This window comes from Myripristis murdjan, chromosome 5 (assembly GCF_902150065.1).
Source record: "Myripristis murdjan chromosome 5, fMyrMur1.1, whole genome shotgun sequence".
Lineage (NCBI taxonomy): Eukaryota > Metazoa > Chordata > Actinopteri > Holocentriformes > Holocentridae > Myripristis > Myripristis murdjan.
In genome coordinates, this window is record NC_043984.1 from 18,876,777 (window position 1) to 18,894,453 (window position 17,677).

The 17,677-nt window shown below is 41.4% G+C and overlaps 1 protein-coding gene across 2 annotated transcripts in view; it reads left to right on the forward strand.

Moving 5' to 3' along the window:
- srgap3 (SLIT-ROBO Rho GTPase activating protein 3) overlaps window positions 1-17,677 on the forward strand; it is a 68,405-nt gene that overhangs the window by 17,891 nt on the left and 32,837 nt on the right. For both annotated transcript variants that reach the window (XM_030052031.1, XM_030052032.1), the window contains exons 3-4: window positions 11,577-11,739; window positions 16,021-16,083. In XM_030052031.1, the coding sequence (XP_029907891.1) occupies window positions 11,577-11,739; window positions 16,021-16,083 (226 nt within the window). The remainder of the gene's footprint in view (window positions 1-11,576; window positions 11,740-16,020; window positions 16,084-17,677) is intronic.

The following is a 17,677-nucleotide window of genomic DNA, read 5'->3' on the forward strand; positions in this document are numbered from 1 at the left end:
ATTTGCATGAAACTTGGTGGAAAGGTTGGTCATGGGACAAGGAAGAACTGCTTAACTTTTCACACCAATTGTCCGGATGATTGCACGATAGTAATGCTCTTTGCATTTTTGTTAATAACTTGTGAACCACAAGTCGGACAAACAAAATTCTTTTCTTTTGCTACTCACAATTTTGGAGCAATCCAATATATATATAGTATGTTTCCCAAGCCAGGAAAAAAAATCATCTTTTTTATTTTTTTATGTTCATTTGCTACAGGTTGCTGCCAAAGTTTGCATCAATGCTGTGGGTGGGGCTTGTTTTACAAAGTGTAATAAACCCCGAATGCTTTATGCTATTGCAACCAAATCTAGAGGACATGGTGCACAAAGCAGCATTATCTCAATGATTTAGGCAGCTGTGTCCACACCACAAGGTTAGTGGTTCAAACTTAGCCTTATCCCATCTTTACCTTCACCAACTGCATTGAATGGGGGCTGTATTTTCAACCCATTCAATTTGTTTGTCTGATTGTTTGTTTGGTAGCAGGATATCTCAAAAATTATGCACAGATTTGTATGAAACTTGGTGGAATGGTTGATCATGGGGCAAGGAAGAACTGATTCACTTGTCATACCAGTTGGCCAACGAAGGGTGCGGCGGTGGGCATGACTAACCTTTGGTCAGGTGGACCTGGCATGTCTTGACAGAGGTATGATGGTACTGAGTGTTCTCTTTAGTTTCAATCTCTGTTTGTAAATCCTCTAGCCTTTATCCCCTTTTTGATGCTTGGCAATGGGAGGGTTATGGGCCTCTGCATGCAAAGTGGCTGCACCGCGCTCTGATCAGTGGCTGATTCACTGTCATGGAAAGTTGCCAGTCATAGATTTATAACCTGCCTGCAAGACCAAGCGCTGCACTAATTATAATGCCTCGTTGCAGAACTGTGCAATGAAATACTCAATTATGTTTATGTGTCATGGGAATTTCTATTATTGCAGGCAAATTCTTAGGGACAGTTTTGAAGGTCAGCTAGTTTTGGAAGGATAAGGAGGAGGTGCAGCTCATTATTGACAAAGCCCTGTCAAACTGTGGATGTGATACAAGTTAGATGGCCCAGAAAGAGTGGAAGTAACAAATTACAATCACTCTCATTACTGTAATGTAGTCGATTTTGTGAGTACTTGTGCTTTTTTGAGGGTTTTTCTTTTAACTCAGCAATTTAACTTTTCTTTAAGGAAGTTTAGAGTGAAGTTTTATACTTCACCACATGTTACAGTTAAATATTTATATTGCATCCATTATAGAGTCTTATAAATATAGACTCTCCAGAAGGATTTGATCACAAACTGTCCTCCAAACTGCATTAAACCTGCACGCACATATGAAGGGAACATTAAGTTAAACAACTTAAACTTAAGTGCTCAAATTTATCCACAATAGTAGCTTAGTTAAAAGGCCATCTGTCTTTGCTTGGCTGTTGTCTAGTTGGCAAAAGCAACATTGGTTCCCATTTTTAGAAGACTCAACATAATTTGCAAAAAAAATATGTAATGTCAACAGTGCATTTATAGAGACTAAACAATAATCTTCCACAGCAACCTAATGTGGGTGATTGAGTGAAAGACAGAGGGGATTGATTCTGTAAGTAAAATGGATTGGGGAAAGATGGAATTAGGGAATGAAACAATGAAAAGAAAAGTCAATATCACCTCCACGCCTTAACCCATAACCTTGGCCCATTTAAGTTCTGAAAATACTCTTGAATATGCTGGTGAAGTAAAGAGGGATGCTCTGTACAGAAATCACTACTAACACATTTTTAACGGTTCATGATGATTCATGCAGTGCATGAAATTGACCTCACCTGCTCCTGAAATTACCCAGCTCAGGTGAGCAGGCACAGCAGGAGACTGACGCCAGGCTGCAGATTCCTAATCACTCGGCGACCCCGCTCTGTTTGTCGCTTGGTGGCTGAGTTGCTGTGGTTCCTGAATGCTTTCACTTTGCAATAATACCAGTTACAGTTTTTTTTTTTTTTTTTTTTTTTGGCATTTTCTGCTTTATTTGACAGTCACAGTGGAGATAGAGAGAGAGAGGGAGAGAGGGGAGATGACATGCAGCAAAGGACCTGAGGTCGTATTCGAACCCCAGTCTCTGTGATCGGTACTAAGCCCTGGTACATGGTATGCGCTCTTAACCGGTGAACCACCAGTGCGCCCAATACCACTTATAGTTGATGGAATATCTAGGACAGTAGAAATTTCACAAATTGGCTCGTTGAAACGGTGGCATCCTATTACATTACTGTTACAGCACCACGCTGGAATTCAGTGAGCTCTTTAGAACGATCCGATTCTTTGACAAATGTTTGTGAAGGCAGACTGCATAGCTACCTGCTTGATTTTATACACCTGTGGCAACAGACTGAATGAAACACCTGAATTCAGTGATTAAGAGGTGTGGCCCAATACTTTTGTCCATATAGTGCATGAAGCCTGTTGTAAAAGGTTGTAAAATCTTGTTAAACTGTTTGCACAAAGATTTAATTTAAAAAAAATAATAATAAAAAATAAATAAATACTGCATAGGATTCAGCCAACATATTTGGATTTGGCTGTAGGACAACCAGCAGACCTTTTCAGTATTGTTAAAAATGATTTAGTCTGCAGTGATTCAACTCTTGATCTCCCCCGAGTCTTATAGCAGTGCCATGTTGACAAAAGTCTCTCTGCTCTCTACCACCATGACCTAGCTTTTTAGGTTCTGTAAAATGTGTAAACACAATAAAAAATGAAAACCCTACATGCCAGAAGAACTATGCAGTAAACACAATTTAATAGAAATCCACAGCCCTCTGATTTCATGATATATGAATCATTATTGCTGCTGACAGTGGTATATTCCACTCACAATAGGCTTTTTTATAGCACAGCAATTAGTTATTACCAAATGTATATGCAATACTACTGTTGAAAAGTAGCATTGTGTGTACAGTAGCTTTCCTACTGTATTAATTTTGAACATACAGATAAAATACCCTACAGTGGAGCTGTATGTTCTGCTCAGCCTCCCTCATTATCAGACCATGGCCACTGACTCCATACCAACCAAAGCAGCCTTGGTCTCATACAGGATGTTCGTTGGTTTTGCTTTTCATTTTAAAGATTTGTTACATGAGTGCTGGGTTTTTTCTCATCTAGTTTTAGTTCCACTTCTAATGCTCAGTTAAATGTAAACAATTCAGAAAAATGTAAGTCAGATTTCAGCAAAGTAAAAACACCTTTACTTGATTATGGATATTTTGTACTATATTTTTGTATTTGGTACTCCTGACACCCCCAAGCACAAGGTGACCCAGATGTGTGTATGTGTGTATGTAGAGTTGTGTGAATTTGTGTATTTACCTTTGTATTTAGGCAGAAGTACTGTATGTAGGAGAGTTATGTGTAAAGAGTTGTTATTCATTTATTCATTCAACCTTTATTTAAATGTTGAGGATCACTGAGGGCAACAAACAACAGAACACAGTTAAAAACGGTTAAATTCAAGAGTGGACTAGTTTATAATCATGCTTTTAAACTGGCCTATAGGTACAATTGTGTTATGTTTTAATGGGTATTGTAAAATATTCCAAGTGTGTGTAGCACAAAAACTAAAAGCAGTGTAATTATAGAATTGCATGGGGATTTGACTGGATAAGTGGGACCAGTTATCTGCTCTAGAGGAGGCAGGCTACACCCTGTTATCCAAGACCTGGCTGACAGCAGACAGGACTCTGGTGCTGCAGGCTGTAACCCTGGACTGTACAATAGATCTTATCCACACATGGGATAGACCTTACAGAACTGACATGAGAAATCAGCTAATCCACTGACACATGTCCTAATGTGTATATTATAGACGCTTATAACAGGTAGAAGTCAGGAAGTGCCTGAGTGTGGCTTCTAGGTGACAGCAACACACACACAGACACGCACACACATCCTGTGTGGTGAGGTGCAAATTGACAGCAATGAGGTGTGACATTAGATTGCATGCACTTCTTTATGCGGACTGTATTTGCTTCCTCTGAACTCCATTAAGGCAACCAAACAGTGTCAAAATGTCTGTGTGCTTGACAGCATGCTTGCCAAAGACCTGCACTTTGAGCTCAGTTCAGACTGCATCAGGTCGTGTGGCTCATATGTGACTAAGCTACACATGTTTGAGCTGTTCACACCTGGGATGTTGGGTGTGCACACTGATAACGCCGTCCCTTGCCTAGAGGTTTATGTCATATCGTGGCTTCTTTGTCCTTCTCATTGATATGATGAAAAATGTGTTTTTTGACTTTTCTCATTTGCATGGCATGCATCTTTGAAGACAATTCACCTTTAATACAGTTTTGGTTAGTACTACAGTGCTCAAAGACTGAATTTTGTCAGCATGCCCTTGGGGCATAAATTGGATAAAAACATGATAAAACATGCTCTAGAAAATCTGAAATAACACTGTTTTGCATTTTCTTGTAAGAAACCACTGAAATAATTTGTCAAATCAAAAATAAGTTTTACATCAAAAGTTGAAATGGGTGATTTCTCTACAGTTGTGCTTGTTGTTGCCTTTTGGGATTTAATACTGATCACAAAAATATAAATAGATGTCTGGTGGTGTAGTTGGATCATTTCTGCTCATAACTCATCTTTTCACTGAGCAGCTTCACCATGAGTGTGAATAATGTCTGCATTATTGCACCTGCAAATTGATAGACTTCAGTGTTCTGCTCTCCTAGCTAATAACTAACTTTGCAAAACCAAATTAGAAACTATGGCTTGGTAGTGTTACCTAAATAATAATAAATATAGAGACAAGAACTACATCTCTTTAAGGCAGTTTTGACAGTCACTATGCATTCACATCTTGCATGGAACATGAATTTTGCATTAGTGGGCATACAGCACATCTTCTGACCTGTCACCTGAGACCTGAGTATATCACAGATTCATTTGACCAAATCAGTGATTCTGAAAGAAACTGAAAATCAGTATCTTGCCCAGGCTCATTTACAGCTAAGGACACTTAAGCTAAATCTCCAGAAATAGTATTTGTATCCAGTAAATGGCTTGTGTGGCATTTATGACAACTGCTGTCTACACAAGTCACCAAAGCTCATTGCATCGGAACTTTGCCTGAAAACTTCTTATTGCTATGCTGCTATATACCGACTGAATATCTGGACTTTTTTCTATTTCTATGAATTTGTTCATGTGCACTTGTTTGGAAACCAGCATGTGAGCATCAGTGGATGGAAAAAAAAATATCCTTTGGTGTGTCTGCTAGTTGCTGTTAGATAAATTGCCCTCCAAGAGGAAATTAAGCACGGCACTAGACAGCGGGAGACAGCGGACTGCGGTATTCATACAACATCACTGCACACCCTATCCGGCTGACAAAACACCTGTCACCAAGATGGAAAAGGCGCCTGTTACCTTGAGTAACAAAGCAGCAGTGTCTACTCTGTGATGTCTGCACATCACACACACAGCCTAATGACTGAGGCACAAAACCCTACTGTATAAACAGCGTGACATATTGTCATCTTTTGTTTGGATTTTAATTGCTGTAAATAGAATTCAGATTGTTCAGAGGCCAATTAACAGTGTTGCACTACCTAATTCATGTCCTTCAAGTTGTAGCATAACAATTAATTTCCTATTTGACGTCTTTGGGTTTATTAGTATGCAGATTTCCTCCATCACATCATGAAACTGACTGGAGCTCCAGACGTATTGCAGGGTTTAGGAGGGAGCTTTAGTCACGGTCTCAATCAAACCTTTTAAGAATACAGTTGGGGTTCAGTGTAATGTGTACACATTTATTCTTCACAATTTGCTTCCTCTTTGTCATGTGTTTCTTTCTGTGCCTTTTGATATAAACAAAGCTGAACTGTCTTGGCCCCGCTACCCTCTAACAGGCCCCTCACAGCCTCAGACAGTGGAAGCTGTGCTCTGTGCCCTGTTTGCTGTGTATGTTGCAGAGGAATAGCTCTGAAGCAGCAGGACTCCTCCATTGCCTAGTAACGTGTGCATGGCTGTCAATCCCTTGCCACTGCTCTGTGGGAAATCAAAACAGAGCAGTAAAAGAGGGTCATCCTGGCCACGACAGACTTCCATATGTGCTGGATCTCAGCCTTTGGCCTCTTGGCTGCAAATCAGCTTCATTAGCAAGTTGAATGCCACTGTGCTTTACAGCTACTGCAGCTACAGCCACACCGCAGACACTCAACCAAGGACCATTTTGTTCTTCCAGAGTACCTGATGTGACCACTGAAAAAAAAAAAAAAAACAGAAAGTTTGCCTGTGTACCTTTTACTTTGTCTTACTGCTTGACAGTACCTTAGAGACAACACTCAACATCAGTTTAATGTAATTATGGAGCAGACATTTTAGGGTTTTATCACGAGTGGGATTTATAATGTGCCCCATCAAATTACAGTGGATTGATATTGTCTGTCTGTCAAAAGATACACATAATCATAAGAAGCACGGCCCCATTAGAAGGCAGCTTATGTAATATTGATAGGAACTGTAACCTGTCTGGGAGAGATAAGGCAGAGCTTGCAATAGTGTCCAAATTAACGTGTGTGCTTTACTGTGTGCGTGCGTGCGTGTGTGTGTGTCGATGTGGTTGGCTTGGGAGAGGCTGGGGGAAGTGTGTGTGGTATCTCACAACACCAGATCTTTTCCCTGTGCTTGAACTTTATTCAGTTTTGTGGGCGTTTTTGTGATGTTTTTGCCAGCAATTCAAGGAATATCCACTGCTCCGTCTTCAAAGCTGTGCCCCGCTGACTGTAAAATGAATAGATCGCTATCTATCTATCTATTTGTCTATCTGTCTATGTGCCTGTCTATCAATGCAGAAAGAGAGAGAGAGAGAGAGAGAGAGAGAGAGTGCAACAGACAATATGACACTGTGTTCTGATTGCCTTCATTGTTGTCTTAAACCAACATGACTCCAACCCCAAGTTAAAGCTATGCCTTTGGTCTGACTTGGTGCAACTTTATTATTGAACTGTGGTTGTTCTCTGGTGGTCTAAGCCAGTCAGAGGGGCCCAAAAGTGAAAGGTTAAACTATATCTCCAGGCTTGGTATGTTCACACACAGCAATTCCCTGTCCCCTGTTGTCAGGTTGACAAATCCAGCTGGGGGAGGTTAGTGCACACGACGGCCAAAAACTATAGTCTGCAGCGTGTGTTTCAGATCCTGTCAAACCCTCCGCCCCGTGTCTCCTCTCTCTTTCTCTCTCTCTCTCTCCTTTTTTTGTCCTCCATACTATGCTCTGCTCTGGCCTGGCCCTTACGTCTGTGCAGCTGCGTATTATCAAATGTTGGCAGTACGTTGCCTCATAAAAAAGGCCTGCTAAATGATGTGCAAATCAGCAATGTAGCATATTGAAGCCCCGCTTGAAAGCAGGGGAAAAATGCGTTTGAATGGCAAAGCTGGCGGCATGTGCCCACGCGCCCCCTGTCTTTTGATATTGCATTTGGCTGTTTCTCTCTTTTCTTGGCTTTTTCATTGATAAGCAGCAGGCAGGCAGTGTGGAGCGGATTAAAGGCCTGCACAGAGTGGAGTCCTGGTTTGATAAATACACACTTCCTTCTGGAAATCCTGGCTCAGACACATCATAGGCAGTGTGTGATTAGATGGTGGCGTTCAGTGCGACCATGACTAAAGCACGGGCACTGTTCTCTACAATGCTTACTTGTTAATGGGTATACACATTATGAAGACAGCTTACCGTCAGTTCATCCTTGAATCAAAAGGATTATTGCAGCACTCTGGAACCATACACTCTCTCTCCCTTCCCCCCATACACTTCCTCTGTCTCTCATCTTCTCATCTCCTCTTCACACTCCACCATGCATTCACAGATTATATGGATCTGCCTTGTGGAGACGGTGAGTGAGTGCAGATGCAAGAAAAAAAAACATGGAGACAGGCAATGCTCTGATAGATGAGACAGGATGAGAGTAAGATGCCAGAGAGCTGCCCTCCTCCTCCCCTTCTCCCTCTCTCACTCCTCCAGAGACTCTCAGAGCTCATAGTTTGCCTTCTGCATGTTAATGATACTCTGCATATATACAAAGGGCACGAAACCCGGGGAAAAAAAAAACCTTCTGAGGCTTTCCAGATTAATTGACCTGCAGGCTGTTGACTGATGCTCAGCCATTTGCAGGAAATCAGTGAGGAGAAGTGGCTGGAGCACCTACAGATGCAGGAAGCAATTTTACTCCTAAGTTGGTTCTTTCTGATATATGAGGTCTTCAGTATATTAACAGGCATAGACAATGCCTCAGTCCCATAAAACAAGGCCAAGAGATACAGTTATTACTGTGCGAAAATACTCTCAGCTCCCAGGGATGTGGCTGGCACACAGGCTAATTACCGACCCTCTGCTCCTAATTTCTGTGAAATGAGGACAGCGGCTGGGAAAAAGAGATCTTGTGTCCTTTGTCTTTATCTTCCAGGAAGAGTCTTTACCCCTCCCCATTGAGAATTAGGACAGGCCTACCAAGCCACTTTCGGGTAGGCTTACTTTTTGTTTAGGGCTGTGGTTAAAATGAGTGTTTATGGTGCATATGTTTCCTTACACTGTCAAATTCAGCTCATAATAAAAAAATAGGCAGTTAAACGGGTGAAGATGTTGTTGTTATTGTTCCCACAGTTCAGATACCTCCGTTTGTTTACAGGTTACCTTCTTTTTATAAGGAGATCTAATTAATGGATGTAAATGCCTCTATGCAAAGGAAAGGCTGTTATATATCACTGTTGCCCAGTGAAAACCACATATTACATGTGAAAAACAATAATAGTCATGTTTTTAGCTTCACAGCTGTGCATTTTTCAGCTTATCTAATTATCTAGTTTCGAAACGGTTTCAAAGGCTTCCTCAAGGACTGTAGAAGTTTTGAACCCACAGAGAGCATGTAAATCCTCCAAGTAAGTTAAAACATGAAAATCACCAAAGTTGGAGATACATGGTTTTCACTGGATAGCGATGTTACATATGTAATCATTTGAACTTAACATGAGGTATATACTCCCCTTCTGAATATGGTGATTTCTGTGTAGCCCATTTATATAGTTACTTATATAGTTTATGTGCATATTAAAACAACATTTTTGCCATGTTATATAAAAATCAGCCAAATTCAAATACATTTCCTATATGGGAATTCAGTGCCATATATGGAAATCCCCTATATGTACATATCATTTCTGTGTTGCCTGTGTTGTCAGTGCAGTGTGTTGGGTAACAACTTAACAATCTAGTCAAATGACACACCTGCCTTAATTTTACATGATTTAAAAAGTGACTTTAGTAGCATATGAATACTTTATTTGGGATTACAAGTGTTGGAATAGTGTTCCGACAAGTGGATGACTGCTGAGAGTCCAGCACAGTGAATAGTGTCTTGTTTGGCTGGAAAGCTGGAGAGGATAAAAGGAGGAAGTGGGACGAGGGGAGCCTGGTTGTGCTTAGGGAGCGTGATGAAACATCTCTGACCATTTTTAGGGATTAACAGACACTAGAGGTGCTTGTTCTGCAGCCCTCTCATCCACAAACAGCAATTATACACCAAGGAGCTGCGTCCCTCACAGGCAGATAGGTCAATCAAGCAGAACTGGCACAGAATGAAGGATGTTGAGGCAGAAGAAATAGACCATCCCAGAGGAGGAAGAATGTGGTCTATATTGGATCCTCTCTTTTTAAACAAAACCGAAACCCTTCCCTGTCCTGTGAGTAGCCCCTCAGAGATGGTTAGTCACATTTCTATAGCAAATACATGCTCCGTCTAATCGTTTTATTGCAGCAGTCATCGTTATTGCGAGACTGAAATATGGCAAGACTTAATTGATGGATTTTACTCAGCTCTCTTAAATTACCACATTGCATTTCTGTAATTCCAAAGTAATTGACTTGCCTTTCAGACAAAGCACATCTCAGGACATCATTCTCAATCTGACACTGAAGAGCCAGACCCATTAAAACATAAACGGACTCAGCTTATTGTACATGTGAACGCATCTTCTGGCCCACTCTGGTGCGAACATGTGTACATCACAGCCACAAGACGGCTTAATGGCATGTTAGCTAAATGTGCTGGTGTTTGTGTTTTGCTGGTCTGGCGCTTTGACGAGTTAAGGGGGGCAATAACAGGGGTAGCGCTCTGGAGCAGCTACTGTAGATATCAGCTTCATTAGATGTGATTAGCATTACGGAAGCTCTCTGAAGGGGTCTTCTTTGATGTTGGTGCAGCTCATCCCTCTTTCCTGCTCATCAGTGAAACCCTATCCCCCACCCTGCACTCCTTCCCTGTCCCTTTCACTTGTATTTCCCTCTCTCTCTTTGTCTCTTCCCCCAGCATTACTTGATTGATTAATGTTGAGATAGGATCCAGACAAGAGCAGGGGTTTGAAGGGATTGTGTGTGTGTGTGTGTGTGTGTATGTGTGTGCGTGTCTGTATTTTTGTAGGTCTGCGTGAAAGCACCCGAGGCGGAGGCAGTTTAAACTGATTAGGCAGCAATCAGGGCCCATGACTCTCTGGATCATTATGGTACCAGCATTAAGGATTTAACCAGTTGATGCCTTACTGGAGTGTAGCATTGTTTGGAAATGCAGGGGCAGAGAGCATAATAATACAATGACGGGGAATGAAAAATATGCACTCAGGCAGGAATGGGCAAAGGACACAGGTTTTGAGAAAATAATAGGAAGAGACAGAATGCTGTGGTGTCTTGTGCCACAACAGGCTTGTCCAGTTTTACCAAGCCACACGATAATATCACTGGCTGTATTGTTTACTTTGAGCAAACATTATCATAAAAAACCTTAATTTTTAATCAAACAACATTAGTACTGACTCTGCCTCACTACCTAGAGTGCAGTGTTTGGCCAGAACATAGGCAATGTTGTGAGGCAATGCTGTGACTTGGTGCACTCACTGTATTGTGGTTTTACTTCCAATAATCATGCAGTTTTATATAAAAAGGGAAGATTTTAGCATGGTTTATAAGCCAGGGATAAGGTCAAAACAGGAAAACAAGTCAACAGTGACCATGATGTCCATGATGATTGGTACAAGTTGCTCTGGGTATAATTTATTTATGTATTTTCTTATTTTATTGTGTGATGTACGGTGAGACGTTGCTGCCAGATGTTTGGGAGATTTTTCAGTCTGTCAGTTGTGCTGCGTTCGGCCAATCACTTTCATTTTGTGGATACTGGATATCAGTGTAAAAACGTATCGTTCCCCAAAGATTCATCAACCTAGGAGTGTTTAAGATATGAATGACTCTTTAGGCCCTGTTGGCAAGTTGGTAGTGCTGTGGTTGGCAAATCGGGGTTATATTCAAAATGCTGGACTCTGGTGTCAAAGTCTATCATTCCCTAAAGTTTTGTCTAAAACAGCCCAGCAGAGGCTGAGAAATTGCATGTCACAGATGTAGCAAGTGACAACGGAAAGTATATGACTGACTCTGCACATTGTCCAGACTTTCATTAGTTGTAAGAGATGTTCTAATAGTTCCCCACCCCTCCTGTTTTTTCTAGGAAAGACCAGCACCTGCTGTCCTCTGTAAACTGCTGGTACCTGGTCCTGAACCAGACGAGGCGTGAGAGCCGCGACCATGCCACTCTCAATGACATCTACACCAACAACGTGATTGTCCGCTTGGCTCAGATCAGCGAGGACGTCATCCGCCTCTTCAAAAAGGTCTGTCAGACTGTCATCCTCTGTTTACCCAGTTTCTTATCGCCATTGCCCAAGCAGCTGTAGCACAGGGGCAGTACAAAGACCGAGCAATTTACTTAAAGCTTTCATTTGCTGAGTAGCTCAGTAAAGTATTGCCAGCTCGGAGAGATCTTAGCTGTAAACAAAACCGGGCCTCTTTGTCTTGCCTTGTGGGTACTATGTTTTTTTTTTCAACAAGTAGACTAGCAGTAACAAGATTCAAGTTGTAGTAAAATGAAAGCAGTTTGTTTTGTTTTCGGTCTTGTTTGGGCTTAGTGTGCAGATTGATTGTAGCCCTGTTACACTGTGGTATTTTGATCTCGCGTGTTAGTGCCTCTCTAAGCCTCAGCACACTTGGAGTTGGTAGAAGGTATCAGGATAGTATGAGCTCCATCTGGGCCTGTGGAGCAGTAGCAGTAGCAAGGGGGAAAAGTGGAGCTGAGACCCCCCTGGCCCAGTGAGCAGCATTTGGCCCACTGTCAGCACATAGCAGAGATGACTGAGGTCTTACCCAAACACCAGCACCCTGTTTTCACCTGGCAGGCCTTCCTGTAGGTGAGTACCACACTGCCAGCCTGGGTACACTCAGAAGTTACTTTGTGTATGTGTGTGTGTATGTGTGTGTATGTGTGTGTCAGAAACAGTGCCAGAGCTGAAAAGAGAGCAGCACCCAGTCTTTTTTTTTTTTTTTTTTTTAAGTCAGGTGCCCTCAGGTAGCTTTTTCTGTGGTTGAAAGTATGAATCAAAGCTCTATGGGAGAATGAATGTTGTATAAATGAAAAGCAGAACAAGGCCAGTTTCCAAATGAAGTGAAAAAATGCTGATGTTGAAACAACTTCATCATTTTGTTAAAGATTTTTGCAATCAATGCACACAAGGGTGATGCAACTGTATATTAGGGCAGGATATTACCTATTTCAAGAAAGTTTCAAGTATTTTTGTATTATGAATGGAAAGTGAATGGAAAAGAATGGCTGTCTGAGTGGTAGGAAAACACATCCAACAATCTAAACAACATGATGTGTTTTGGAAAATGGTCAGTAGTAGTGTAACACATGCATGTAGATAAATGTAGATAAAGTAAGTATTAAAAATTATGTCTTTTTGAGGGAATGAATCCTTTGACATGTGTTTGTGATGAAGGGCAATATAAAAGAAATGAATAAACTTATTTATTCTAATGAAGCAGTGCTGTGTGTAGATGATGTGTGCTGCTCTGTGAAGCGTGTTGCCAGGGTTAAACATACAGTGCATTTGGACCAGCTTTGACCCTGCATGGTTTCCTAGGCTGCCTGTCAGGTGTGGTACCTTTTTTTTTTTTTTTTTAAGGACCGATGAGGACATTTGTAAAAAAAAATTTCCATGTTGTGGGTGATTATTTGTTTTAGCAGTATGATGGACTGGCAACCTGTCCAGGGTATTTCCCTGCTTTCTGCCCAGTTTATGCTGGGACATGCTCCAGCTCCCTGTGGCTCTGAATGGGAATAAATGGGTTATCTGAATGAACAAATGAATGAATGAATAAATGAAATACAGTAGACGCATGTGTTATTTGTCATAGAGATAAAATTTTGCTTAGTGTTTTCACAGCTACTGCTACAGACAGCCTGACCTGTCACACCCCAGTTCTTACTGTCTGTTGCATCAGTGGTTCACTCCTCGGCTGAACCCTCCCTGCTCCCCCGGAGCCTCTGCAGTACATTCTGCAGTCTGTCTGACATCAGAGGCAGCGATGCATACAGATGCCGTGCACCAGCTGCCTTAGCCCTCTGAGGTTTTCCCTTATCACATTCAGTCAAATGCTCATTTCAGTGTTACTTAATGCCTGGGCTCCAGATAAATATTTATGATGACGTAAAAACAAGGAATGGTTTCTGCATTACTACTGTTTGCGGTGTTTTTTCCCCCTTTTTTTCTTTTTCTGGGCTCATGTGCCTAGGAAAGAATCACAAATCTGTTTGAGCAAGCTCCTTTTCTTGTTTTTGGCGTTTCCCCCTTGTTGATAACTTAGCTTCGTCCTGAGTCATCATTAGCATGTAGTTTCAAGCTCTGTCATTGTGGCCTGGAAGGGTGTGGGCAGATATATTTCCTTTAATCTCTGTAATAATCTTGTGCACAGAGGGTGGGTGTTGTTTAAGTCTTTGGTTTGCATGTGTGTTTATATATGTGTTTTCAGGTTCAGAAATGATTCCTATGGTCTGTATAGTGCAGTGAAGTTTGCTGTGAGCAGAGGTACAACTCCTCACTGTTTTGATGTGACAGAGAATAATAATTCTTATAGCAAATTATGTGCAAAATTTACCACATTGGGAGGGTCAGGTTAATAAATCCTTTATAAACATCAGACCAGTTAGACCAGACTGAATTCAACAGCAAATACTACGAGGCAGTATAATAATATAGAGTGTTAGATGGTTAAGACTTTGGTGACTGAGAATTGCATATTAGAAGAGTGATATATACTTGTTTGTCTCACATAGTCAGACCTATTTCCACACTTTGTTTTAGTGCTAGACAAGGGTCTCGCTGAACCCATTATCATTCAGCTATTCAGAGTCAGTCAGACTATAGACTTGTGAATACCTGCAACAAATATAAATTGACTGATAACCTGATCTAACCATTCACACCAGTGTGGGACAGCCCTGCCACTTTTCTTTAACATATTCGTGATAACATGGAAGGCAACTTTGTGTCACCCTCCCTCAGCAGCATCAACTTCTTATACCGCAAACCGTCGAGAAAATATACTGTTTCTATTCTTTGAGTGTATCATACCATCTCATCAAAGCATGTTGTCGGTGCGTTCTCACACTGCTGTTGCTTTAGTCTTCAAATAGATGCTTTCTGTCACACTTAGTACCTCAGTGATCGCACTGATCACAAGGTGCACCGTGTGGTATGACTATAGTCATGCAGTAGTCATCTGAAGTTGTGTTAGTCTAGAAAGGCAGGCAGGGAGAATTAACTGCCCTTTATTCATTGTATATCCCTGGCACTTCCTTTAATAAGACTCCAAGCAAAACAAAGGAAATTGGTGGCAAGGAAAAATGAGGCCTTAGCAATCTTTTCACTGTTAAGATGAGATATGAAACTGGAAATAGGACTTGTTGTTAACCTTGATATATTATTGATTGTATCTGTCTCTGTAGAGCATGGTGAAACATCAATAAGCTGTGTTTTTCTTTTGTTAGAGGATATCACACTTTCACTCTTCCCCTTAAAGCACATTCATTCTCACACGTACACACAAACACACCCACAGATGTAAGTAATGAAGCAGATATTTCACAAAACAGAGAGCAAATATAACCTATGTGTAATAAGCACAGGAAATGGAAAGTACATGCTGTTGGTCAGAGACCTGCAGTATTATTCGCTGTTCACATACAGGTAGAGGAGAGTTATAGCACTCAGAGGAAAGTAAGCTTAAGTAACATTTTGTTAATTTGGATTATTCAAACATGTTCATAACAGATACACAGTAATTCAGTAGATTTTAGAATGACCTGTAGGTTCTGCCACGCTGTGATTGTGATTCAGCTAACAGGTTTTAGAAAGCAGTGTCCTCCCTCATGCATGCCTGCTCAATCATCCCCTCATGCATGCTGTTTCATGTTTAGTTGGAGGGAAGAGCAGTGGGAGGGGGTAATGGCAGGAGGGAGGGAGGGAGGGAGGAGAGGAAGTGGTTGTGCTTTTGGTTTCCAGACTTGAATTGAATTCTAATATCACTCTTTGAATTGACTTGTGACACCTTTTTAAGTGGTTCAACCAAAAAAAATGTTATGACATGCTTAGTCAGTACAGTACCGCCCGGGGTGCTATTTCTGTTTATGTACGCCTATGTCTTGTTTATCTGTATTGGAATGGCAGTCTTTTTTATTTTTATTAAGATTATTTTTTTGCACATTGCTTCTTTAGTTGAAAGTCACAGTGGAGAGAGGCAAGAAAGACAGGTCAGAGAGAAGGGTCTGGGCCGGATTTGAAACCAGACTGCTGCGGCTTAGCCTTAGTATTATGTGGTACGACCACCGGGGCACCCGAGAGCAGTCCTCTAACTATGTAGCCAAAACTGCTTTGTGACATAGCTGCAGTGCCATTGTCACTACATGTTTATAATAGATTGTGTCAGCTTTTATGAGCCATTGCTGAAGCCTTGTAAAAACATCCCTGTAATAACTGTGCATAATGTAATAAAAGAAATGTCAAAAAAAAGAAAAAAAAAACTCATATCCCTCTTTTCTTTGCTTGCTTGTATTTCAGAGCAAGGACATTGGGATCCAGATGCACGAGGAGCTGGTGAAGGTGACGAATGAACTCTACACTGTGAGTAAAACACAGAAAAATCGATCCCTTACACCTTTACCCCATCGCTGAAGTCATCCAAGCCTCTCATGCTTTGTCTCACAGACACTTTATTTCATGGTCTTTCCCTCTTCCTACCTCCATTTTTTTCTTTTACTCTTTCTCAAATATTTCACACCCACTGTTGTCTTCTTTCTAGCTTCCATTTTTTTAGGAGTTTGGGGGACTGAGCAATCGCTCCACGCTTCAAGCGAAGGTTTTTCTCTTTTGAGTAATTTGCCATAAATATACACTTAACAAGTGTGAATTTGCAATAGTTGTGACCACGTTTGCACACACGGTTGCATCCACACATTCATCCATTCGCATACACAGCCTCACAAACTCTTGACCTCCATGGCAAATTTCAGCCTTATAGATAGAAGGTTGTGATTTCTGTAGGGTGGGCATAGCGTTGTGGACCAATGAACTGATGGACCAACAGAATGAGATGGTGGGGCTAACTCACATCGCTGAAAAAGAAACCCCTGTCCAACTAAACCTACCAGAAGAGTCTACAACAAACAGTTCCTGAGTTATGAAAGGGGACGTGGCTACAGTGTTGGGGGCAGGGCAAATCGTCACCAATGAAAAATGAACTTATTCCAATGATGACACCTACATGTGCCTAAACAAATGGTTAATGTCCAGTGATAACTCCCACCATTGTCTCCAACAAACAGCTAATGAGTCATTAAAGGGATTAGACACTTGACCTCCATGCTAAATTTCAGCCTCTTATGGCAAAAACTGTGGCGTCCAAAAGGTCAGGAAATTTTTATGGACCAGTGGCGGGTCACAGCTGATAAAAAGCTAAACATGTGCTGTTGGTGAATGACTACAGGGTATATCCCCAAAACAACTCGAATCTTCACTGACACCTTTTGCCTGGGACCCTAATCAGCTTCAGTGAAATGGCCAGCCAATGGGGGACAGTACTAAATATGGATGCCCCCAGTAATGAGAACATTCAGTCCTCCTAATCCACTTTTGCTGTTTGCTAACATTAATCATGTTCAGAAATTGAAAGTTTGGCCTGATTGTGGTGCAAGAGGAAAGGTCACGGGGTCACCAAAATCAGCAGGCTTCTTCGTCTAGGGATCATGGATGTGCTCAGCAAAATTCAAAAAGATTTAAATAAAAGGTATATGAGTTATTGTGCTCACAGCCAGGATCTGTGACATGGCAGTGGTCTGGGCCAATCAGAGATCTTCCACAACTGAGCTCTTCTTTTATGTGCTGTAAAATGTGTTCGTCCAGAGTGCTGGCCTCTTACTTTCTGACATTTTCTCAGAAGTTTCACTTGATTTTCTTGTTGTCTTGGGGGCAAGGCATTAGTGTGTCATTCTGGTCTGTTTTTGAATTATCCGAGCGTGCATCTGAATGATTCAGTGTTTCACAAAGGGAATTATTCATTTGAATTCTGTTTCATACCCTCTTGTCTCTCCTTTATACTTGCTCTCTCAAAACATTCACTCTCCACATCCTCTTGCTTACCCTCACTACAGAGCAGACTGTTGTGTCTGTGTTTAGTACAGATGGTGATGATGATGATAAGGGAGTGGGGGGGCATGTC